Source organism: Myxine glutinosa, chromosome 1 (genome assembly GCF_964187855.1).
Source record: "Myxine glutinosa chromosome 1, kmMyxGlut1.1, whole genome shotgun sequence".
NCBI classification, from domain to species: Eukaryota; Metazoa; Chordata; class Myxini; order Myxiniformes; family Myxinidae; genus Myxine; species Myxine glutinosa.
The window spans coordinates 382816672-382841442 of record NC_136261.1 but is presented as its reverse complement, the minus strand read 5'-3'; the positions used below and the strand labels follow the sequence as shown (position 1 = coordinate 382841442).

Here is a 24771-nt window from a genome sequence, read left to right as displayed (position 1 = left end):
AGAGATATCTTGAAGGAGGAAAGTTTCTGTTGAGCAGATTACGTCTGGTTTGTCAGAAGCAACCTGTATGGAGAGATCAATCAGGTTTGAGCGAAGGCCCCGGATGCTTGAGGTCCATACCATTAAGGAAGAGGGAGGGGGAGCATCGGGTGCGAGACAGGGGAGGGGAGGGGTCGGGTAAGATGAAGGGTGAGCTGTTGATCGTGTGTCAGAGATTGCAGAAGAGTTAGGAGAAAAGGAAGGAAGAGGAGGAGGGAGGGAGAGCTGTTGATAGTGTGTTGAAGATTGCAGAAGAGTTAGGAGAAAGGGAAGTATGAGGAGGACAAAAGGTTTGATGGTGATGGGATGAGGCACAGTGAGGGGTTGTTTGAGGGGGGGGGGCAGAGCAAAGTAGAGGGTTGGAGGAGGTGGAGGTATGAGATGGAAGGGAGACGAAGTGAGGAGGAGGGGGGAGGGGGAAGAATTGGAGAAAAATGGTAGGGGGGTGGGAGGAGATTTGAAGGGGAGGGGTTGGGGTGAGTTTTGAATGGGAGGAGCGAGGGGGGGAATTTTGAAGGGGAGGGGAGAAAGGGGAGTTTAGAAAGTGGATGATTCATGAAAAACGAACATTTATTACAAACTGGGTTTATTGTGATTTTCAAGTCAGAGATCCGTATAAAAACGATAGAGGGGTGGAATTAAGGTGAGTTTAGAGAATGTGGGGAGGGGGAACTGTAATAGAATTTTTTTTTTTTTGAATTGGTATGAATTGAAGAGGAAATTGAAAAAAGCCTTTTAAATAGGAAGAAAAACAACGTGTTGTAATAAACCACTGAATAAAACACTGCAGGGGAAAGTTTAAACATATTTAAATAATATTTAAACAAAACCGTGAAAAACAATCAGGGAAAAGTCCCTAAGTGAGGCCGTAGATTTGAGAAAGAAGGAGAAAGGGTCAAGTGAGTATGGCGGAAACTAGAGTAGGAAAGGCTTGAGAAATAGGAGATAAAGGGGGCGGGTCACAAGACGAGAAAAGGGAAGACGAGGGGGCGAGAGAACAAGCACAAGTCAGTGAGGAGAGAAAGAATTTTTATTATTTTTTAAAATTGTATTTAAAATGATTGACAAAGGATAAGATCTTCATGGGAGGTAGGGGGAGAAAAGAAAATCAAAGAAACAAGCAAATACAGCAAAGGAAAGAACTTATATTCACAATATACCGACGGGGAGGGGGAGGAGGGTGGAGAATGCCTAGATAGACCAGGTCGCGCATGAGGTGCGAACAAAAAACGACTAATTACACACAAATTTGCAATAATAAAAAATGAAATGCACATTTGAAGAAGAAGAATCCGTATGGTATGGTGAGGAGAGTGAAGAGTTCGGGTTAAAGTTAATTTCACATCAAATAAGATAAACAATCAACTTAATGAATTTTATAAGCTTTAATATAATATAAACATCAATCAGTAATCACATCGTCATGAACAAGTAAATGATTTTATTGATTTGAACCAAAAATAACCTTCAGTTGTGATCAGAACACAAAATGAAGATGAAAATCATCAAAACGGGGAAAACCGGATGGAACCACTACCAAGAAAGAGATCATAAACCCCAACAGCGGGTCTAACGGGGTCCATGAAGTTCCCCCTGAACACGTGCAGGACTCGCGCGTCCCCAAAACACATCAACTCTCCCGCCTCGCAATCCAAGAAGAACCCAAACAGTTCAGGATTCCCCGGCACGGACAGGTCGGTGCTTTGTTTGTTGTGCCGTGCGGAGTATTTGTAAATATCTTTCACTAAACACCAAGACTCGGGATTCTCTCCCAATGCGCTCTCTCCCCCTTTCCTCTCCATGGAGTTCAAACAGATACCGATTTTCCAACAATGACTCAACCTCACATCGACCTCCCAGTAATGACGACCCGATGAGAAACTCTCAGAGGAAACAACTTGTGTATAATGATCAAACTGATCAGAATGTTCCTGGAACCGATCCTTAGTCCAGGTTAGAGTTGCAGTCCTGAGATCCCAGGAGATCTTGATCCATGGATTTGCAGAGTTTGGGTCCAGACTCAGGGTCCGTCCATCTGCAGACACGACACGGGGTCATGGACATTGTTAGACAAATGGACAGAAACACAAACACATTAATCTCTTTTAGAAACTTTGGGAATCGCATTTATCACAAAATCTTGTATTACAATTGTTTTATTTATTTACTGCACGATTAACAACTTACATTATTTATTTGTTTGTATACACTTTGTCATCTGCATGACGGACGTTTATAAATTATTGATTTATTTACATACACTTTTCCATCTCCATGACGGACAGTTAAATTATTCATTTGTATACACTTTTCCATCTCTTTGACGGACCTTTAAATTCTTTATTTGTTTGTACTGGCGTGGCTCGGCGCACGCATGTCGTTTCAGAAAGCTAGGCATCTTTGACCATTTTGGTGTGTTTTGGGTCTTCATGGTGTTTTGGGTCTTCAGGGCCATTTGGGTCGTCAGGGTCTTTAAGGGTATTTTGGGTCTTCAGGCTGTTTTGGGTCTTCAGACTGTTTTGTGTCTTTGGGCTGTTTTGTGTCTTCGGGCTGTTTTGGGTCTTCGGGCTGTTTTGGGTCTTCGGGCTGTTTTGGGTCTTCGGGCTGTTTTTGGGTCTTCGGGGTGTTTTGGGTGTTTTGGGTCTTCAGGGTGTTTTGGGTATTTGGGGTGTTTTGGGTCTTTGGGGGTCTTCAGGGGTCTTGGTGGTCTGAAGGGTCTTGGGGGAATTAAAGGGTCGTCAAAGGTCTGAGGGGTCTCAGCAGTCTTAACGCAATTAAGAGGGTTAATTAAGAGGGTGGTAATTTTTTTGAAGAAGAAGTAGTTTTAGTCGCATATAAACATAGCGACAGGACCTTTAAATTATTTATTTTTATATATATACTTTTCCATCCCAATGACGGACCTTTTAATTATTTATTTATTTATATACACTTTTCCATCTCCATGACCGACCTTTCAATTATATATTTACGAGCAAATGTACCCTGCGTTACTGGGCAATGCTGTCTGTCTGTTCGCATTTTTTTGCAAAGACCACTGGGCCGACAACCACCAAATTTAACATACAGACCAAGTCCGACCTGGGGAATGTCCTAAGGGTATTTCCATCCACCACCTCAGCCTTTACATACCCTGAAGACCCCTAAAACACCATCCTACAAGCTTGACAGAAGACTTTTTACATAATTGGGAGATTAGACCCATTAAGACCTGAAGACCCAAAGACCCATAACACAATTAAGACCCTTGAAGACCCCGAACACCTTTAAAACCCCAAAGACCCTTAAGACACCAAAGATCCCCAAGACCCTTGAAGATCCTTAAGATGCTTGAAGGCCTTTAAGACCCCAAAGACCCTTAAGATCCTGAATGTTCTTCAAGACCTCAAACCCTTTAAGACCCTGAAGACCCTTAGACCTAGAAGACCCTTAAGAACCAAAATAACCCTTTACCCGCAAGCATCACCTCAACTCACCATTTTATATAAAGCCTTCTGCCCCCTGCCTTTCTGGCTCTCCACCACCCCCTTCTCAGTTCCCCAAGGTGTGAGGCAGGGGAGCCAGCCCACAAGGGAGAGCAGTGTTTCATCAAGCTGCAGATGAAGGCCTTGCCTTGTAGGTGGATACGAGTTCAGGTGTTCCAAGGAAGGACTTTGTATGACGGAGGATGCCCAGTTGGCGACTGTCTTTGAAGGCTAAATTTGAAATGTGGTTTCCCCAAGAAAGATCATGTCTGATCGATTGACCAAAGAGTTTGAGTGACTGAACTTCCTCAAGAGGATTGTTGAGAGAAGAGATAAGGGGACGTTTGCCTTTCCGAGAGCAATCTATCAGGAACAAGCATTCTGAGTATTGCGCTGCAATACATGTCCCCTACTGGCAGTCTGTCGTCCGGAAAACTGTTGGGGAAATTACCAAAATTCAAAGTGCCATCACTTTGTCAAAAATGATCGAAACGTCGTGAAGTTCGAACTTGATCTGTAACTTATCATGAGGAAACCATGTACCAAGCTTGAAATTATTAGCATTAAGTGTTTCGAAAAAAAAGTCCGGAAAACTGTTCTTTGCGTGACGGACGGACAGACGGACAGACGGAGGGACAGAGTGCAAACCTATAGTCCCCTCCGGTGTACACCGGTAGGGGACTAAGAAGACACATTCAAAGTGCTTAACCAGCTTGTAATTTTGTCAAGAACTTGAGACAGGGAAGAGACCACAGACTGCCTGTCTGAAGGATGAAAGACGTCACAGCAGAGGGTGGAGTCATCAGCAAATAGGACTTTTCAGATCATTCTGATCTCATTGATGAAGAGATCATTGATGAAGATTAGGAACAGGACTCGGCCCAGACCACTTCTTTGGGGCACTCCAGCTTTGACAGGGAGAGGGGAAGAAAAGATTCCGTTGAGAGCCACTAGTTGGCTACAAGAGCAGAACACAACAACATCAACAGGCATTTTAAGGCCAGTTTCCCTGCTGGAGTGGGGGTTAGCCTTGCGGGCCCCATGACAATCTTCTCCATTTTGCCCTATTTTCTGCATCTCCCTTTGTTAACCCCCTTGCCCGCATTTCTTCTTCCACCACCTTCAGCCAAGTCTTTCTCGGTCTTCCCCGTCCTCTCCTTCCTTCAACATTCATTTCGATCACTCTTCTCAACCAGTCACTTTCATCCTTCCTCAACACATGACCAAACCTTCTCAACCTGTTTCTCTTCACAGCATCCATCACAGGCTCTATTCCCATCATCTTTCGCAATTCATCATTTCTTTCGAAATTTTCGCAATTCGCAATTCATCTCTCTCAACGATACTCCACACATCCACCGAACCATTCACATTTCCACCCTTTCCAGCCTTCGTTGCTGCTCTACGTTCATTACCCATGTTTCGCTCCCATAAATCATAACACTTCTCAGACATGCAGCATACACCTTTCCCTTCAGCTTCAACGACACTCCCCTCCTCATCAGCATGCCACTCAGTTCCCGAAACTTCTTCCATGCACATCTCACTCCAACAACCGTTGCCGAGACTGATCCACCTTCTCTATTCAACATGTCTCCTTGGTAGCAAAATGTTTTCACACCTTCTAGCTTCACACCGTCTCCAAGATCGAATTCAACATTTCCTCCATCTGCAGCTCCCTCTGTGCACACCTTACACTTGAATGTAGCTGCTACACTAGTTATTGTCCCTCTCAGACCACTACATTTTTGATGAACCCACTCTGCGCACATTGTACATTGAATGAAGTTCACTCCGACACCCTTCCTGCACACAGCACATGGCCACTTCCCAGTTCTTTCCACCTCACCACATGCTTTACCATTTGCCATGAACTTCGTTTTTTGAAATTCACCTTCAGACCTTTTGTCTTCATACATTCTTTCCACTTGTTCATCTTCTCCTTCAGTCCATCCATACTTTCCGCAATCAACACCAGATCATCTGCATACAATAACTCCAACGGTAAACCCTCCTTTACATTCCGAGGCAGCACCTCAATCACAGCTACAAATAGTAGTGGACTTAGTACCGACCCCTGATGCACTCCCACCTTCACTTCAAACTCACCACTGTTCCCATCCTTCGTCCTTACAGCTGTGCGAGCTCTTTCGTGCATTGTCATCAGTACACTGATCAACCATTACTCCAGTCCTGACTTCCTAAATGCCCATGTCACTACTTCGCGTGGAACCCGATCGAATGCTTTCTCCAGATCAACAAACCCAAGAAACAACTTCTTCTTCTTCTCCATGTACTTCTCCTGCAACTGCCTCACAATGAAAAGCATATCTGTCATTCCTCTTCCTGGCATAAATCCAAACTGCATTTCGTCGATCTTCACTTTCTTCCTTATCCTCCTCTCCAACACCCTTTCCAATACCTTCATTCCATGCTCCAATAACTTTATCGCTCGATATGAGCCACAGTCCAGAGGGTCACCTTTCCCCTTGTATAGAGGGACAAGGGTACTCAGTTCCCAATCCAATGGAATGCGGCCTTCTTTCACCACCAGATTACAGATCTCTGTCATTCTCTTCACACCCCAACTTCCTGCTGCCTTCAGCATATCTCCCACAACTCCCGTCGGCCCTCCCGCTTTTCTACTCTTCATTGCTTTTATCGCTTCCTCAACATCCTTCTGTTATCTTCTCTGCTGGTCCTAAGACTGGGTTACTCTCTATGTTGCCATCCCAATCATTCTCTGCATTCAACAGCATTTCCATATATCTCTTCCATCTTCCTTTTATTCCATCTGGGTTTTGTCCCACTTCATCCTTCAAGCAACTCACCCCCATCACATCACACGTCTCTTTCGCTATCTGCTTTGCAATCCTGAATACCGCTCTCTGACCCTCTTCCGAATCCAAGCATTCTCCGAACATTTTCCTGCATGCCTCCTGCGCCTTTGCTATCTCTTTCTTTGCTGCCTTATAACTTTCATGCTCTGCCTATTCTGTCCCCGTATCCTTCGGCTTCTGCCACTCCTTGAACTTCTTCCTCTTCTCGTCAATCCACTTTCCAACTTCATCATCCCACCACCATGTTTCCGAGTGCCTCGGTGGTCCTTTTGTCCACCCAAATTCCTCACCAACGGCTCCCAACAGACTATCTTTCATTGACTTCCAACCACTTTCAAGCTCAACCACATCATCCTCGACCATACTCAGCATCTCTTTTAATGCCTCCCTCACCGTCACCTCTTTCAACCTCCACACCTTCATTCTCGGTTGGTACTTTACCCACCGAGCTCTCCTCGCACCTTTCACCCTTATGTCGCAGACAACCAAGTGGTGCTGTGAAACAGCCTCCTCCCCTGGGATCACCTTTGTGTCCCGGAGGTGCCCCCTATCTTGCCTACGCACCATCAGGTAATCAACAATTGTTGTCGACCCACCTGACGTGTATGTAACAAGCTTATTATCCTCTTTCTGGAACTGAGTATTAAAAATCAACAACCCAGCTACATCAGCAAACTCCAAAATCCTTTCACCTTCTCCATTCCTCACACCATATCCGTAACCCCCATGAACTCCCTCAAAACCGTCTATACTCCTTCCCACATGTCCATTTAGGTCTCCTCCTTCCACAACAACTTCCTCATCCTTTACATTTTCCATCAGCTTCTCTATTGCACACCAGAACTTGTCCTTCTCTTCATCGCTCCGACCAACCTGCGGAGCATATCCCGAGATGACGTAACCCAAGAGCTTTCCAATCATCATTTTCACCATCATCAACCTTTCACTCACTCTAGTCACTCACCACACTGTCTACAAACTCCCCAGAAAATAGGACGCCAACACCATGCACGCCTTCCGGGCACCCTTGCCACACAAACTTGTATTTCTTTCCCTGCCTACCCTTCACCATTCTCACACCACTTCCCTTCAATCTCGTCTCCTGCACACAACATATGTCCACTCTTCTTCTGACCAATGCTTCCACCACTTCTCCTGATCTCCCTGTCATTGTCCCGACATGCCATGTCCCAATCCTCAGAAACTGATGTCCACGTGGGGCATCAGACGTTTCGTCGTGGATTTCAATGGAGATATGAGAAATTCTCCTGAAGTCCAACTCCCTGCCTGCAACTTCCTGGTGATGTTTCGGGATGCTTCAGGATTCCACATTATTGTTCGATGTTGCTCCAGACGGATGCAGAAAGATGCAGTTCCTGATTTGCAGTGTCCCACTCTCGCACACCTTGCCCAAAGCTAAAAGTCTGTTATGCATTGCATATAGACTTGACAATCTCGGCTCGTTGCCAATGATCGGTGTTAGACTTTTATTTTCTTCTCCAGAGGAAGCAGGTATTGTATTCTGACCTTGCGTACAACGTGTCGAGCTTTTTTAAGATCACGGCTTGTGTTAGCCTGGCATTCAATCCGTCCCTGATAGCTAATTGAAGAGTGTGAGCAGCGCATCACATCAATTCGATGCACATCGAAGTAACAGATTCATCAACCCAATGAACAGGAACAATAAAGCCAGTCTTCTGCCCAGGTGTCTGCCTCAATTTCAAATTCCACGAGAGCTCCTGCATTTCCTCGTTGTTCAGCCTCCAACTCCTGTACCTCCTCCTCTTCTCTATCTTACTCATCATCATTGCTCAACAGCTTCATTGTCTTGATCATGTTGCCAGTATTATCCACACTGAAGCTCAAAAATTTTTGCTTCTGTGTACCGTGTCTGTAAGCATTTTCTGGATGAGCTGTTTCATGTCCTCACTCTTATGTCTACATTCGGTGTCTTTCACTGCAATAGTCTTCACACAGAGAAGATTCTTCTCGTGGTATTGAACGTTGATCATGAGGTAAGATTTCATCAAGCGAGTTCCGCAGTCCATCTTGGTGAAGATAAGTTTTCTGCTTCGGAGTGACCTTAGCTCTTGCTTCTTCTCTTCAAAAAGGCAAGTGATTGGATTTCACATGCAATCTTGGTGGGTTGGGTAGATGCTCAACTCCCTTGCCAACTCCGCAGCAGTATTCTGGAATCTCTCATCGTGAAAAAATGTGAGTGGGACGATGTTACAACACACCATCTATAGTATTTCCTTCTTGAATCCTTTATGATTTATTTTGCCGGTGACCTGTTTTGTGAGGAACCTTGTGATCATTAACTGCAACCATTTTCAATGGTTGCTAGGAGACAGAGCCACATGTAGAATCATTATAAAGGAATCATAACACTTTAACCTAAACAACAGATATATAATTCAATAATCACTCGCGGCTCCCAATCAAATATATTTTTTGCGTCCGCGAAAAACCGGCAAATATGCAGGGCACAGGGCCACGGATGTAGAAGCAGGTCGCATTTTATCAACCGCGAATATGTGGCGTCCGCGAATGTTGGGAACACGAACAGCAGAGAAAAATCTGTGTACCTCACACGAGCTGTGAACGAGGGATCAGAGTTTGTAGAAGATAAAACAAGAAAACTTATTTACTGGTGACGGTTAGGCGGTGTATTGGTACAATGAATGATTAATACACATCTGTTTATGATGAGATTTGGATTAATTATTTCTTACATATATCATTCTGAAATGTTTGTTGATGTGAGATGCTTATCTGGGAGATCGGGAAATATCTTGTTCTTTCGGGATTGTGAACTATCTGGAATGAACGAGCAATTTATACCAGCTTCTGTTTACAGAACTAACTCGTCAAGAAATTGTCAATAAATTTTTTCCAATGACATTATCAGTGAAAGAGAGAGGGAGAGAGAGAGAGAGAGACAGCGAGAGAGGGAGAGAGCGAGAGAGAGGGAGACAGCGAGGAGAGACAGCGAGGAGAGACAGAGACAGAGAGAGAGAGAGAGAGAGAGAGAGAGAGAGAGAGAGAGAGAGAGAGAGAGAGAGCGAGAGAGAGAGAGAGAGAGAGAAAGAGAGAGAGAGAGAGAGAAAGAGAGAGAGAGAGAGAGAGAGAGAGAGAGAGAGAGAGAGAGAGAGAGAGAGAGAGAGAGAGGTGTGAGGGTGATGGGTTAAGAAAAGCCATTAATCAATGGTTTCATTTGTACAATGTTGTTCAGTACTGCGTTTATCACCTTTACTTTACCTGTGAGATAAACACAAGTTTGGACTACCCCCACCCATCCTTCCATTAAACAACCTTTGTATCTTGTGACACTTGGCAAGAGGGAAAATAGAGTTGGAAAAAAAAATGATGGAATAAAGTGAAACAAAATATAAAGAGGGAAATAATGATAAGGAGGAAATATGGAATTTCAAATGATTTGAAAATAGAGGGAAGAAGAAGAATGCTCTCCCCTTTTCCCTTCACTTACAAAGATTTCTCAAGTTGTTCTGATCCAGGTCAACCTTCTTCGCATGCTCCACCGGCCCTCCTGTGGAAGTGAGTAAAGATGAACAAAAATTACAAGATGTGGAATTATCTTGTTTTTATGTTTATGAAGATTTTTTTTTATCTTTTAACCAAATATCTGAATACAACAAACATGGAGGAAGAGAAATGGAACCTCCATTTAAAATTAAAATACGATTAAATTTTCAGATTCATTAAGGAAATTTCACAACATTGTTCTTCCACTTCCCTCTAATGTACTAAAATCGAGTGATCACCAATTCGTTTTCTCCACAAGATGGAATGAATCTTTGTTAAATGGAACAAGAGGAAACTCTCAAGTTCCTGTTAACTTTGAATCCAGAATAAAACACAAACAACTGAATTGAACATCATATGGTACTCGGAGTATGTGAATGATTCAAGGAACATGTGAATGATTTTGGGAACTTGTGAATGATTCAAGGTACATGTGAATGATTGATTTAGGGAACATGTGAATGATTCAAGGAACCTTTGGAATTGCAGTTCATGTGAAGAATAAAAGGGTGAATGAATGATCAGTAACATTGAGTTGGATGTAAAATTTTACACAAACACCAAGTTCATGTCCTGATTCTTCACGATCTCAACCCATGACCTCATTGACCTGTGAAACGTTCTCAGCACAAAAGACGATATCTCTCCCTCTCTGGCCTGTCCCCCTACATCACAGATTAGAACTTTGTGGAATTCACGTTATTATTTTTACTTTGTGTGAAAAAGGATTTAAATACTGTTAGTCTTACATTTCTGGTCCATAATGTTCCTTTATCATAACAAAATTAATGATGTGTAATTGCACGTTCCATATTATAAACGAGAACGGTAAAGCTCGGTAGAGCGCATACCTCTGCCAGGCTGAACAGTTTACGTTTTGTATCCCACCGATAGGCCAGATCTGGATTCGGACCTGAACCAAAATCGAATTGGCTTGTTACTGCTCGTCCACAACTTTTTGAGATGTTGTTGTTCTCCTCCTTTTCCCTCCATAAGGGATGAGGTCCGATGGCACCAAGCTCCCGCCTTGACCACGATACTCCTCCACCCCTATGTCCTCGGCCAACTCTCTCTAGTCTTCAACCAACCCCACATTACTGATATCCTTCTTCACACAATCCTCCCATCTCAACCGTGGGCTACCTCTTTTCCTCCTTCCTTGTTCCTTCCACCTGTCCGCTCTCTTTGCCATTCTCTCTTCCCCCATCGGCACCAAATGTCCAGCCCATCTCAGCCGGCATTTCACCAATCTCCCCGTCAATCTCCTCTGCACAGCAATCTCCTCTCTCAGCTCATCTATTCTTTTTCTATTCCCTCTCTTCACTCCCACAATTCTCCTGACCCAGTTGTTCTCACAAACCTGCAGGCTTTGTTTGTTGTTGTCTCTCTGTCAGTGCTACCTCCAGACCATAAAGGAAGGTAGGTCGGCATTTTACACACATCAGAATTTTACGGTTAAGTCTGATCCACATCACCTCCATCTCCTCCATGCTCATTTTCAGCCCACCTCTGCCATTACACCATCCATGCATTCACACCCACCTGAATACTCCTCTGCCTCTGACTTACCAACCCCGGTCACTGTTCCACCCAGATAATCAAACCTATTTCCTTGTCTGATCTTCTTCACCTCTAATCTGATATTCATTTATTTTCTCTCCTGCCTGACCCACATCACCTCCATCTTCTCCGTGCTCATTTTCAGCCCACGTTTCTCAAATGCCTCCTTCCACTCCCCCAGTGCTTCCTGCAATCTCCTGCCCACCCTCCACCACAACAACCAGATCGTCCACATACAATATCCTTCCCAGAATATCTTTCATGTTTACTTTCCTGCTTACCAGCTCCATCATGATAAAGAGGAGTGGGCTGAGAGCGCTTCCCTGCCTCAAACCGATGTTCACATTGAACTCTTCCGACCTCCAGGACCAACCAAAACTTACCAAAATTCCCTTGTACCAACAGGAAAGGACAAAATGAAAGCGAGATGTCAGATGGGCCAAATAGCAAAAGCAAATCAAAATGGCCTCCAAATCCAGCTCCAGACTTGTGTATCCTCCATCATTCAGTCATTCCTTCAAAAACTAGAGAGTTCATAGAACATGATACTCCACACAGTGTTAATGTCTTTACTCAAACTTTAATGAAATGTCAAAGATCATTTTTTAAATCTGGAAGTTTAACGCGAGCGAGGCAGTGTTATACTTCATTCTTGTACACTGTGTAATGAAATTGTGTCTAAGTTGAACCCAGGTGCTATGCTGCCTTTGACCACTGAGAGGCTTCCATAAGAACTCAGACGGACATCGCTCCGACACATTCCTGTGACATTTATTCTGTGTGGTAGTGCATACTCGAATGGTGCGTATTGCTAGATGTTCCAGGCTTGCTTGCACTAAATTGCTTATCCATTGTTACTTCTATGATTATGGTATACTGATACAATGCTTGTGATTTCTTACAGGTGTTGCTAGAGATCGAAACTGAATTAAACCTACTATTGGGACAATGTTGTAGATCTGGTTTTTACAACAATGAATTCAGTTTCTTCTCTTCGTCCTGAACGAGAACAACATGGGACGCGTCCGCTCAACTGCTACACTGGCTGAAGCACCTGAATAATCATCTGAATTCGCAGGAGGGAATCACCGCTGACACGAAGCTTGCGGTGTTGCAATCCAAGGTGAATCATACTGTGTACATGTCCATTACACAGTGCGCTACGTACGATACTGCTGTGGCCGAGCTGAAACGTATCTACATCAAAACACGAAGCGCGGTCTACACCCGACATTTGCTTGCGTCTCGATGACAAGAGCCCACGGAGACTATAGACCAATTCGCTCAAGACACCTCCGACGATTATTGAAGGACTGTACCACTGAGGTATGCACCCATGCACAAGTCTGTGATGACCTTGCTCACGATGCTTTTGTCTCAGGCCTTAGATCGCAGGTCGTCAGACAAAGACTACACAAACAAGACGACCTGACCCTAGAAACAGCCCTTCAGTTATCTCACATGTACAGCGAAGCGCAGGTACAAGCCGATTCGTATGAATGCCCATACATCACTGCAGGGATATCCCAACAGACACGACCGGAGAGAGCTACCGCCGAACTAGAGGATGCTTCATCCTCGCCGGAATTGGAGGCAACTGATGCGCTCGAGGACCCCGACCCGAGTTTGACAGCAGCCACTGCTGCTGGACCCAAGCCAGGAAATAACGCTAAGTGCTATTTCTGCGGGAATCGGAACCATCTCAGGTCAGTTTGTCCAGCTAAGGAGGCGAAGTGTCATTTGTGTTCGAAGACGGGTCACTTTGCAAAAGTTTGTCGTTCGTTGCGAGGCCGGCGAGCTCGCTCGACGCTGAATGTGCTTATCTCCGCGCCCGCGGAACGAACGGCGCCTCGCGCGGCCTTGATTGGAATCGCCCCTGTCCGTGGGCCCCGAGCTGAGAACTCAACCTTGATGAGACTTGCCGCGCCGACTAAACAATTCACGCAATCACAGCGGTACGCGGCACGATCGTCCTTGACAGGAATTATTTCGATGCCCAGCTGTCTTCCGGGTTTGGCTCCATGATCTGTGTATGCTAGCTTTAAATCTCCGCGCGTGGCGCGAGCGCCTTCTGGTGGCGCCACGACCAACCTACAATCCACTTTCACCACACGAAAGCTGGGATCTTCGCGCGTGGCACGAGCGCCCTCTGGTGGCGGCACGACTGGCCTACAAGCGACTTCAACTGCACGAAAGACATTAGCTGGCGTCGGATCCACACGCGAGGCTCGAGCGCCTCCTCTCGACGACTCGACATCTGCAGGGCCACCTGGCCTGTCCTGCGCTATTATCTCACTCCTGATTGAAGGAACTTTTGCAAATGCTTTAATTGACACAGGATCCACTGATAGTTATGTCGATTTTCGACTTGTTCAGAAGCATGGCTGGCCGATTCTCGGGACAAAACACAGAATCTTCATGGCTTCTCAAGGGCTATGGCTCAGCACAAAGGGGGAATGTCGACTGAAGCTTGTAATTAAGGGTCGAATGTTTCCGGATGTGCATTTAATGGTCTTACCAGCATTAGGTGTAGAAGTTTTGCTCGGACACGTTTTTCTCCGGCAACATGGGCGTTTGGAAATGGAATTTGGTGGTACTGATACTCTTGCTGTGTGTGCTCTTGCAGGGATGGAAATTGAACCAGTCTCCGTTTCCCAATATGACTACTGACTGTACTCCGGTGGCTGTTAAATCGTGACGCTATTCATGGGCTGACACGCAATTCATTGCTGATGAGACTGCACAGCTGTTAAAGGAAGGTATTATAGAACTTAGTCGGTCGCCTTGGCGGGCCCAAGTTTTGGAGGTTCGAACAGAATCACACCGCAAACGCATGGTAATCGACTATTCGCAGACGATTAATCGGTTTACCCAATTGGACGCCTACCCGCTCCCGGGAATGGATTCTCTGGTACGGCAGGTGGCACAATATTCGGTATACAGCACTCTCGATCTACGTGGTGCGTATCATCAGATTCCAATCTCCGAAGCAGATCGCATCTACACTGCGTTTGAATCCGGACAGAGGTTGTACCAGTTCACCCAGCTGCCTTTCGGGGTCACGAATGGGGCAGCGTGCTTCCAAAGGGCTATGGACGACCTTATCGCTAAGGAGAATTTAACCGGTCTTTGTTTATCTGGATAATCTCACGGTTTGTGGGTACGACAAAGCACATCATGATGCTAATCTGGAGCGCTTCCTCGAGGATGCGCACAAGTATCGCCCGACTATGAACAAGGCTAAATGGCGCTATTCTGCCCGAACGATAGATCCCCTGGGGTACACTGTGACCCATGGCTCTATTGCTCCAGATAAGGAGTGTCTGCGACCCTTGCTTGACATGGCCCCGCCCTGCGATCGAGCTTCTTTGAAGTGTGCTCTCGGGCTGTTTGATCATTACTCTAAGTCGGTTCAAAATTTTTCCGAGAAGCTCCGCCCACTTGTCAATTGCGATGCGTTCCCCATGAGTCGCGCTGCTAAGGCTGCTTTCCATTAGTTCGGTACCATAACGACGGAACTGGCCGAAATAGTTACACGCCGGACAAAAGCACCAAATTTTTTTTGGACAGTCCCACATATGTGAGGATTGATTTTTGCCTAATCTCCAAAAAATTATATGCACCTGAGGGCTATGGCGTCACAATGACGTCACACAGTGTTACATATAGTCGGGTACCTTAGTAAATGGATTGTTACACGCTGGCCAAAAACACCATTTTTTTACACAATCCCTGCATGAGGTCACTTGTTAAGAAAAAGCTAAGCTCCAAACATTCCGTTAAACTGGAAGCTAAAATGGCGTCGTTTATGACGTCATATTGCCGAACATGGAATTTTGTGGATAATCAACAGGAAAAAACAGGTACCAAATGTTCAGCAATTGTGTTTTTAATGAAATACATATACACTGATGACAACCGAAGTGTTATCAAAATTGAAGCTAAAATGACGTTAGAATGGCGTCATTTTGACGTCATAATGACGTCATTTAGCTAGAAAATGACATTTTGGGATATTCAGCAATCATGTGTTTATTGAAGTACACGTATATTTGTAGTATGAGAGTTATAATGACGAGATAGGAAGCAAGACTGTTAAAAAAGAGCCAGAACAGTATTCCATGGGAACTAATTAGCTTATTTTTGACATTTGCAACAACACAGGTCAGTACATGGTAGTCTGGCTTTGGAGCATTTGCATCTCAAACAGCCTATGTCCGACTTGCAGTTGCATTTTATGAGTTCTGAACAGGCGTCCGCTGCTTGTGGGATAGTTATCCACACTGGTAACCACTTATTATCCTCCATTGTCCACCCACACCCCCCGGGAGACGGAATCGAGAGCAAAGAAAAGAAACATCAGCGCTTCCAAAGCCTCGACATACAGATGGAAATTGTTCTCTCTATCTCTATGAGCACGAATGAAGATGAGGATAGTGAGTTCTGTGCGAAGCACAGTATCCCAGAACTGAAAGGTTGGGCTTTTCTCTATCATTTGCCATTTCCATTTATTAAAGTCATCTGTTAAATCGGAGGAATTAAGATGAGTCCCATGTGCATCACGTTGTAATTTTGACAGTACCAACCAACACAGTCACTTGGTGAGCATGTCTCGTTCTTGTGATGTGGGCTGCTTTGAGAAATGAATCGGCCTTGCCAGTCGTTGCTATGCCAGAATCTGTGAGTGCGTTAGTCCAGCCACTATCTGCTAAAAAGTCCCCAAGAGTGTTCCACAAAGCTTTTTCAATATGAAGCCCACCAAACATGATAATGAGTTTGTCTTCTCCATGGGTTTCTGGAAAATTCCACTGGATATACTTAGCGTTTGCAAAAATGGGACAATCGCAGGCTAGAACCGGGATTTGGCCCGGGTTGAGGAATTCTGTGGCAGACTTTAAAACATCCATTCCGTGCTTAATCATAGAAGGAGTGTCGGCCTTCTCAGGAAATAGAGGTAGAAGCGCGGTAATAGCTGGTGGGTTTGTCGGAGGGGGCTGAGTGGATGCGTGATACGCCGCCCAAGATAAAGCATCGCCATTTTGTAGGGTATCCTTCTTGAGAAGTGTAATGGCACGCTGCACCCATTCATCTTCTTTGAACTTCGCTTCCCCCAGTGGCCCATTGTGTGGCGTTGTTTGTACTGCAGGGATTCGTGTGGATGTCATGTTCACATTTAATGCCTGTACTATTGCAAACGAGTCTGGAAGATATGGTTTGGTGTCTGGGTCTTTCTCGACGAGAATTGTTGGTCTAGGTATGCATCTAATGAGAAATTGTTGGTCTAACTGATAAAGCATCACAGCTTTGGCGATTTTGTGGACAATTAAGCTGCTCTGGGGTACTTCTCTGACAGATAACACAAGCTGTCTAATCCATGTCGACCTGTGGTGGGGTGTCCTTTTCTTTACCACTTTAACATCATCGAAGAAAAAAACAGTGAACATAAGTTGTTTAATTCTGTTGGTTATGACTGGGAGCTACAATGTGTTGTACGAGTGCGAGTACAATAACGAACATTATATTGTATCGGCTACAATAAAATGCTGTATTTTAGCTTAATAAAGGTCCTTATAGCATGACAAAATTCATTGAAATGCTTATTAACAAATTTATAAGCTTTAGTACATCGCAAAATAGTCCATGAAACACAAAAACTGGGACCGCATAACAAGTAGGAGCGCCTGTTAACCCAGACCAGCATTTGAAACACTGTGTGATGTCATTGTGATGCCACAGCCCTCAGGTGCATAGAATTTTTTGGAGCTTAGGCAAAAATCAATCCTCACATATGTGGGACTGTCCAAAAAAAATTTGGTGCTTTTGTCCGGCGTGTAACAATCCATTTACTAAGGTACCGGACTACATGGCCTGAAGTCCGACATAGCTGGCGCCGCTGTGTTGACGATAGACGGAAACAAGTCCTTTGTTTTGGAAAGCGATGTTTCGGATCACGCGATAGCTGCTACACTCTCTCAAGGGGGGCGGCCTGTGGCTTTCTTTTCAAGGACTCTCTCCTCCGCGGAGAGAAGACACTCGTCTGTTGAAAAGGAGGCGTATGCCATCATTGAGTCTACCAGGCGCTGGCGGCCATTTTTGCTTGGCAAATGTTTTGAGATCATTACGGACCAACAAAGTGTTGCCTTTATGTACGACATGCAACATGCTCAACGCATTAAGAATGAGAAAAATCACTCGCTGGTGGATTGAACTAGCCGATTTCTGTTACAAAATCAAATATCGCCCGGGGAGGGATAACCTCGTTGCAGATGCTTTGTCACGGCCTGCGGTGTGTGCGGGTCTCACCCCCTTTGAGGATCTGTGCATCCTTCATGACACCTTGGGCAATCCCGGCGTGACGCGTTTCGCTCATTATGTGCACAGTCATAACTTGCCCTATTCTGTTGAGGATATTCAGCGGCTCTGTCGCACCTGTTCCGTATGCGCTGAACTTAAACCTCGTTTCTACAATCCTCCGATGGGTACGCTGGTCCAGGCCACTCGGCCGTGGGAGAGATTGGCAATGGACTTCAAAGGACCCCTGCCGGCTTCACCGACTTCGAGTAGTTCTCGTTATTTACTCACGATCGTTGATGAGTTCTCCAGATTCCCTTTCGCTTTCCCATGCAGCGACATGTCTGCGGCTACGGTTATCCGGTGTCTGCAGAACTTGTTTTCTATGTTTGGGAATCCGGCCTTTGTGCACACTGATCGAGGTGCGGTGTTCTTATCCCAAGATGTGAGACACGTCTTGCTCCAACACAATATCGCTTCGAGCTATACTACTCAGTACAGGCCTCAGGCGAACGGACAGGTGGAACGATTTAATGGCATCATATGGAGAGCCGTCACTCTGAGCCTGAAGTCCCGCGGACTAGGGCTGGACCGATGGGCCTGGTCGCTACCTGGGGCATTAAGTTCAATCAGGACTTTACTGTGCACCGCGACTAATCAAACTCCCCACGACCGTATGTTTCGCTACTCGCGTCGATCGGGCAGTACCCATCCTCTGCCGGGCTGGCTTGCTGAGCCAGGACCGGCCTTCCTCAAACGCGCGGTTCGCACAAGTAAATACGACCCACTCGTTGACAAAGTGCATGTTCTCCAAACCAATCCCGAGCACGCTCGTGCACTGTTGCCCAATGGATGGGAGTCTACAGTCTCAGTGCGCCATCTTGCGCCATGTGGGGATACTGACGAGCCGGCTTATGGTATAGTCGATCCGACAATGGAAAATCTACTGGCTACTCCATCGCCACATGCACCCGATCCGTATGGTTTTGTGGGGCCACCGCCGTCACCCGATTTAGGCGGGCATTCCGATGCAGGGGATTCCGGCCTCGGGGTTGTGGTACGGTCGGTCTATCGGACACGTGCCGGGAGAGAAATTTGCCACCCCGACCGCTATGGTTGGACTGACTGACAAAGAGTGACAACTGCTGCTCATTGATATTACTCTGCTGCTAACTGATGATATGTGCTGCTAGCTTGATTCCTGCCAAGCGGAAGTGTAGTTTTAACGGCGGCGAGAATGTAATGAAATTGTGTCTGAGTTGAACCCAGGTGCTATGCTGCCTTCGACGACTGAGAGGCTTCCATAAGAACTTGGACGGACATTGCTCCGACACATTGCTGTGACATTTATTCTGTGTGGTAGTGCATACTCGAATGGTGCGTATTGCTAGATGTTCCAGGCTTGCTTGCACTAAATTGCTTATCCATTGTTTTTGTTTTTTTGTATTTTTTTGTATACAAGATCGAGGCTCGTGAAAGAGCTAACATTAATCACACAAAAAGACAAACCGACACACAAAACACAAAAAACAAGGGGAGCGGCAGACAAGATGGGGAGAGAGGGGGAAGGACACAAAAGAGAGGGGGAAGAGGGGGAAGGACACAAACACAACATTTGAGAGCAGGGACATCGGGAGGACTTGGGGGGAGGTGGGAGAGGAATAAAACATATGAACACTGCAAGGACTCTGGGGTGAATTACCGGGGGTAGAAAAGATCAAGGTTTTCGATGGGGGAAGATAAGAGATGGTGGTGAACAGCTGTTTTAAAGACCTGGAGTGAGGAGTGGGATTGAAGGGAGTGGGGGAGTTTGTTCCAGAGGTGGGAGAAAAGGGGAATGAAAGAGTGAAGGTGAGCAGAGGGTCTTGATTTTGGCAGTTTAACCATAAGAGGGTTGCAGGCAGATCTTGTGTGACCTGTAGGAATATTTGTGGGACAGAGCCCAGAGAGAGCTGGGGGGGCAAGGCCAGAGAGGAGTTGGTAGAAGACGGAAAGACCACCAACCTGCCTGCGGTGAGTGAGTGAAAGGCCCTCGGTGTTGACTACATCGCAGGAGATTCCAATGATTCTGAAAGCTTTGGCCTCAACAGCGTGAAGCCGAGCAAGGTGTGAGGCAGGAGCACCAGCCCAGAGGGGGGGGAACAGTATTCCATTGAGCTGCGGATGAAAGCCTTGTATGTGGTGAGGAGCTCAGGTGTGCCAAGGAAGGACTTCGCACGACGGAGGATGCCCAGTCGGCGACTGGCTTTGGAGGCCAGCTTGGAAATGTGGTTTTCCCAAGAAAGATCATGGCAGATAGTGAGACCCAAAAGCTTGAGCAACAGAACTTCTTGGAGAGGATTGTTGAGAAAGTAGATGGGAGGGTTGTCCAGTCGGTCCTTTCGGAGAGACATTGTAAGAGTGTGAGATTTGTCAGGATTGAAAGACATGTTCCACATGTTTGACCAGTCTGTGATTTTGTCCAGGTCTTCAGAGAGTGAGGAGGCTGCAGACTGCCGATCTGAGGGATGAGGAATGGAGCGGCAGAGAGTGGTGTCATCAGCAAAGAGATAGAGAGGATTTTCAAGAGAGTCAGAGAGATCATTGATGAAGACCAGAAAAAGCACAGGGCCCAGAACACTACCTTGGGGAACTCCAGCCTGGACAGGAAGAGGAGATGAGAGAAACCCATTCAGGGCCACACGTTGACTATGACCAGAGAGGAAGTCCGCCAGCCATGCGTGGAGATTTCCATGGATACCAAAGGAGGAGAGTTTGGTGAGCAGAGCAGGGTGCCAGACCGTATCGAAGGCACGTGAAATGTCAAGGGAGACAGCTCTAATTTCCTGTTTGGCGTTGAGGACCTCCATCCATTGTTGAGAAAGCAGAAGCAGCATGTCCAGAGTAGAGTGACCAGGTCTGAAACCAAATTGATGATCAGAGATCAAGCCATTGGAGAAGAGGAAAGATTTAATATCTGAAGCAATGATGGATTCCATGACTTTGCTGATAATTGGGAGAAGGCTGATTGGTCTGTAGTTGCTGGGATTTGTTTTTGCACCTTTTTTGTGCAAACCGGTGATGTTGGCTGATTTCCAAGCAGATGGCAGATGACCTTGAGCAAAAGAGAGGGTGAAGAGAACAGAAAGAGGGAGTGAAAGAGCAGAAGAACATGATTTTAGGACCCGTGGGCTGATGCCATCAGGACCAGTTGCAGAATCAGAGTCGAGGGTTGACAGAAACTTTTCCACCTTGTCAGGAGGAAAGGACACAGAGTCCAGGAGCAGCTGGGTACGACTGGGTACGGTGGGTACAGAGAGGGATGGGTTTGGGACACAAGATTTAGAGGCAAACACAGAGTTGAGGCATTCAGCTTTTTCACGTGCGGAGTCAGCCGTTAAGCCGTTTGAGGTGAGGGAGGGGATGGATTATGGTATATTTCTTCTATGATTATGGTATACTGATACAATGCTTGTGATTTCTTACAGGTGTTGCTAGAGATCGAAACTGAATTAAACCTACTATTGGGACAATGTTGTAGATCTGGTTTTTACAACACACTGTAATAAGACGACGTTGAATCACAGTTTAGGAGATGGAGGATGCATTTATCACTGTAGAACAGAGTGTCAATCAGCATCATCGAGAAGCTTCAAAGATGTTTAAAGAGGTATTGAAGGCGGAAATAAATTAATTTGGTGTTTTACCACCATTTTACCTCGTGTCTATTACATCACCCTGTCTAACACGTTAAATTAGTTCTTCATGCCTGTTGGTTTTGTGATTCATAACGTCCTTAAAAACAGCAAGTTTCTTGTTTAGAATGATTTTCAATTTTGTTTTATGCCAGGAAGATAGAGTAAAAATAGTAGCTCACTCCTCTCGACACATGCGTGATCGTGATGAATTCAAAGCCAACGTACGGTAAAATGAAAGAAAGTCTTGTCTTCCGATTGATGTTCCGATTCGTGTTCAAATTCCAATATTCAATTTAAATAGGTTGTTGCTCGATCATAAACCGATCTTCATGCCCGTTTTTTGGGATTCATAAACTGATTATTATAAGCTGATTAGACAGACAGACGGACATGAAGCAATTCCTAAACCCTGCTTTTCACTTCGCGTGCGTGGGGTAATTAAAATTACAACCAACAAAACTTTGTCCATAGCACAATGGAGTAATGCTCTATCTCATGGGCTCACCTCTCCACTTTACATGTGTCTCTCCTGGAATCTAAAACGATAAATATTGTCATCTCACATGACAAGACCAAAACACAAGACCTGCTGCTCTCACATTGCAGAAGTTGGTGGACCCTCTGTTATTTCCCATTTCCTCCAGTCTTGATCCCTCTGCTCTTAAAGAACTCCACCCATCCCTAGTTTATCGAGGATGAACCCCTTCTTACAGTAACTCCTTCCAGTCAAACTCCAAAATCTCTACTTACTGCAAAAATCCACTCTTTTATCCGATTTGTGGAACAACTTTCCAGAGATGATTCAATCAAAATTTTTCTTCTAGGGACTTAAAGTATGTGTTACACCAAAATATCATGACATCCCCCATCACTACCTGCAAATATTTCTGCCCTTGTGAACCCTACCTCTCCCAAGCCTCATGGTTGCGGGTGAGGATATCTACTCCCCTCACATTTTTAGTTTTCTCCTTTTCGTTCGTCACCTGGCTTGTTGCATCCACCTGTTACACACACCTGTTGCCCCACTGAAAGCAGGTTGGCTTTTTGCCCTCTGTAACCACACTCCTCCTGAGCCATGATATGGTATACAAAAAAAAACATTGCCATTTGTTCCTTTTCTAGAATATCCGCTTCCTGTTTCCCTTCCATATTTGTGTCAAATTTTGTGTTCCCTTGGTCTTTTCTTTATAAAACATCCAGTTTGTGTCACTCACTCTGTATCTTCTCCAGGAAGTTCTTATTGAGATTGATGAGCACGTCCAAATTCTTCTCCTCCTTTGAGAAGTCCAGAACTGTGAGCGGTGTCGTCTTCACGGACTTAAAGTCTGACATGGTCTCGACCCTTGGAATAAAAAGGAAAAACATCAGTTTAAGAGATTTTTGGAGAATTGTTAAAATAATACATTTTTTACATATCAAAACAAGTTATCTGTAAAAGAATGGTAAATAATTAAAATAGAAAAGAGATGGAGTATATTTTTGCATTGATCTGTATTTATATTTTTTCCGAAGGGGCCGTGCCCGTGCAGACGTGCTTGTTGATCATGGTGGGAATGGGGGCCCAGATGTTTGCCCGCCGGCCATAATGGCTCGACGCTGGAGCAGAAGCTCCAGGCAGTTCAACCGCGTACAAGAGTGGGAATAAATGGTTACACCCACCATAGAAAGAGGATACCCATCCATACGTGGCAACAGAATCGTCAACCATATCTTCTATCCGCTATTCTCTTCAATGCGTGATCGCTCAATAATAAGATCGACGATCCTGAAGTAACGACACAATCGCAATTTCGAGATGTTCGATACAAAGATGTTCACCTTATATCTGTTATGTAAACATGGTTCTCTTTTGACAAACCTGCTACAGCTTCTGAGCTATCGGGATGCCAGCAATTCCATATCGGGATGCCATGTAATGGAATTGATGCCATCAATTCCATTACAATGCGATGACATGCACGCGAGCGAAGTCTTCAATGACCGTAAACCTGCTCACCTTTAGGTTTTATTGGTCAAGCTGAAATTATCTACCCACCTGTGTACATATTAGTTTGCGTGGTTTTCTCACTCCCTCAATGCCAGCATCAGGATGAACTTTGCAATCATATCATCGACATGGGAGACACAATGCATGTTCAATCAAACGTTACATTGTTTATTATGGGAGATTTTAATGATCTTGATACTCACCCCCTTAAACAGCAAATGCCATTATCTCAAATTGTTACAAAACCGACTGGGGGAACTGTTATCCGAGACAAGACTTTTACTGACATTGCGGGTCAGTACCATGACCCCCATCATATGTGCTCCCTGCAGCGACCAGAGACCACTCGGTTTTTTTTTGCCGAAGCCCAACTATCAACATAAATGCTGTCAAACTATCCAATTCTCACATCGACCATTCCACGATTCTGCTGTTCACTCTTTCAGTGGATAACTCAAACGGACTGGTCTGAAATGAAAAATTTGGTTGATGATCGTGCTAAAAATTATTGGTTTCAGTAGATCATTATGAGTCAGTACAGACATCATTCTGAACAAATCACAATTACCTGTGGATTAAATGACAAGACATGGATGAATGACCATCTCTGAAGGCTCACTGTCAATAGCGAATCATTCTGTAAAAGAGGTGACGATTGTGCCGATAGAAAGTTGTGTAACTTTGTACAACGGGAAATTGAAAAAGCTAAAAAGGACTTTTAGTTGTAAAATTGACAACTTGAAGTAAAGTGAGCCAGGTAAGTGACATCAGCAGATCAGACATTTAACTGGTATTGCGCAAGCAATCACCTTTTTTACTGGACTCGGATAAGCTGAGAACAGAAATCGTGCAGGAAATGAACTGTGCCCAGATCTGTAATGAGCTGCCCAGCCTTGATTTATCGGCATTGCCAGCATAGATCCCTGCCATTCCCCCTCCAACTATTGAGGGGCAGGATGTCTATAATCACCTTGGCAGACTGATTAAGTCAAAGGGAGGACATCCAACTTATGTTCCCATTCAGCGATATTGAAAGAGTTTCCCTATGAAATCACAGCCCCTAACCACGCTATTCAATAACTGTCTATGCTGTGGTCACTTTCCAGACAGCTGGAAGATTGCATCTGTGTGTCCTGTGCCCAAATCGACACCAGTCGCTGAATACAGCCAACTTCGTCCCATTTTGATTTCGCCAATTTTACCTGTGTGTTAGAAGGCTTCTTAGCAAAATGGGTGATGACATTAAGCACCAGATTGACCCCCTTCAGTTCGGTAGTATGAATGGAAGCTCGGTCAACCATTACCTTATTAGCCTGCTCGACGAGATTCATCGGGGTCTCAATAAACCAGGTCACTTTGCCAACGTA

At 45.1% G+C, this 24771-nt stretch overlaps 1 protein-coding gene across 1 annotated transcript in view; it reads right to left on the bottom strand.

Moving 5' to 3' along the window:
- Positions 1–1428: 1428 nt before the first annotated feature.
- LOC137416027 (E3 ubiquitin-protein ligase TRIM21-like) overlaps positions 1429–24771 on the bottom strand; it is a 77111-nt gene continuing 53768 nt past the window's right edge. Inside the window, exons 5-7 of the mRNA XM_068101555.2 lie at positions 22632–22759; positions 9834–9893; positions 1429–2074 (exon numbers count right to left, since the gene is read on the bottom strand). Coding sequence (XP_067957656.2) covers positions 1545–2074; positions 9834–9893; positions 22632–22759 — 718 coding nt within the window. The 3' untranslated portion in view covers positions 1429–1544. The remainder of the gene's footprint in view (positions 2075–9833; positions 9894–22631; positions 22760–24771) is intronic.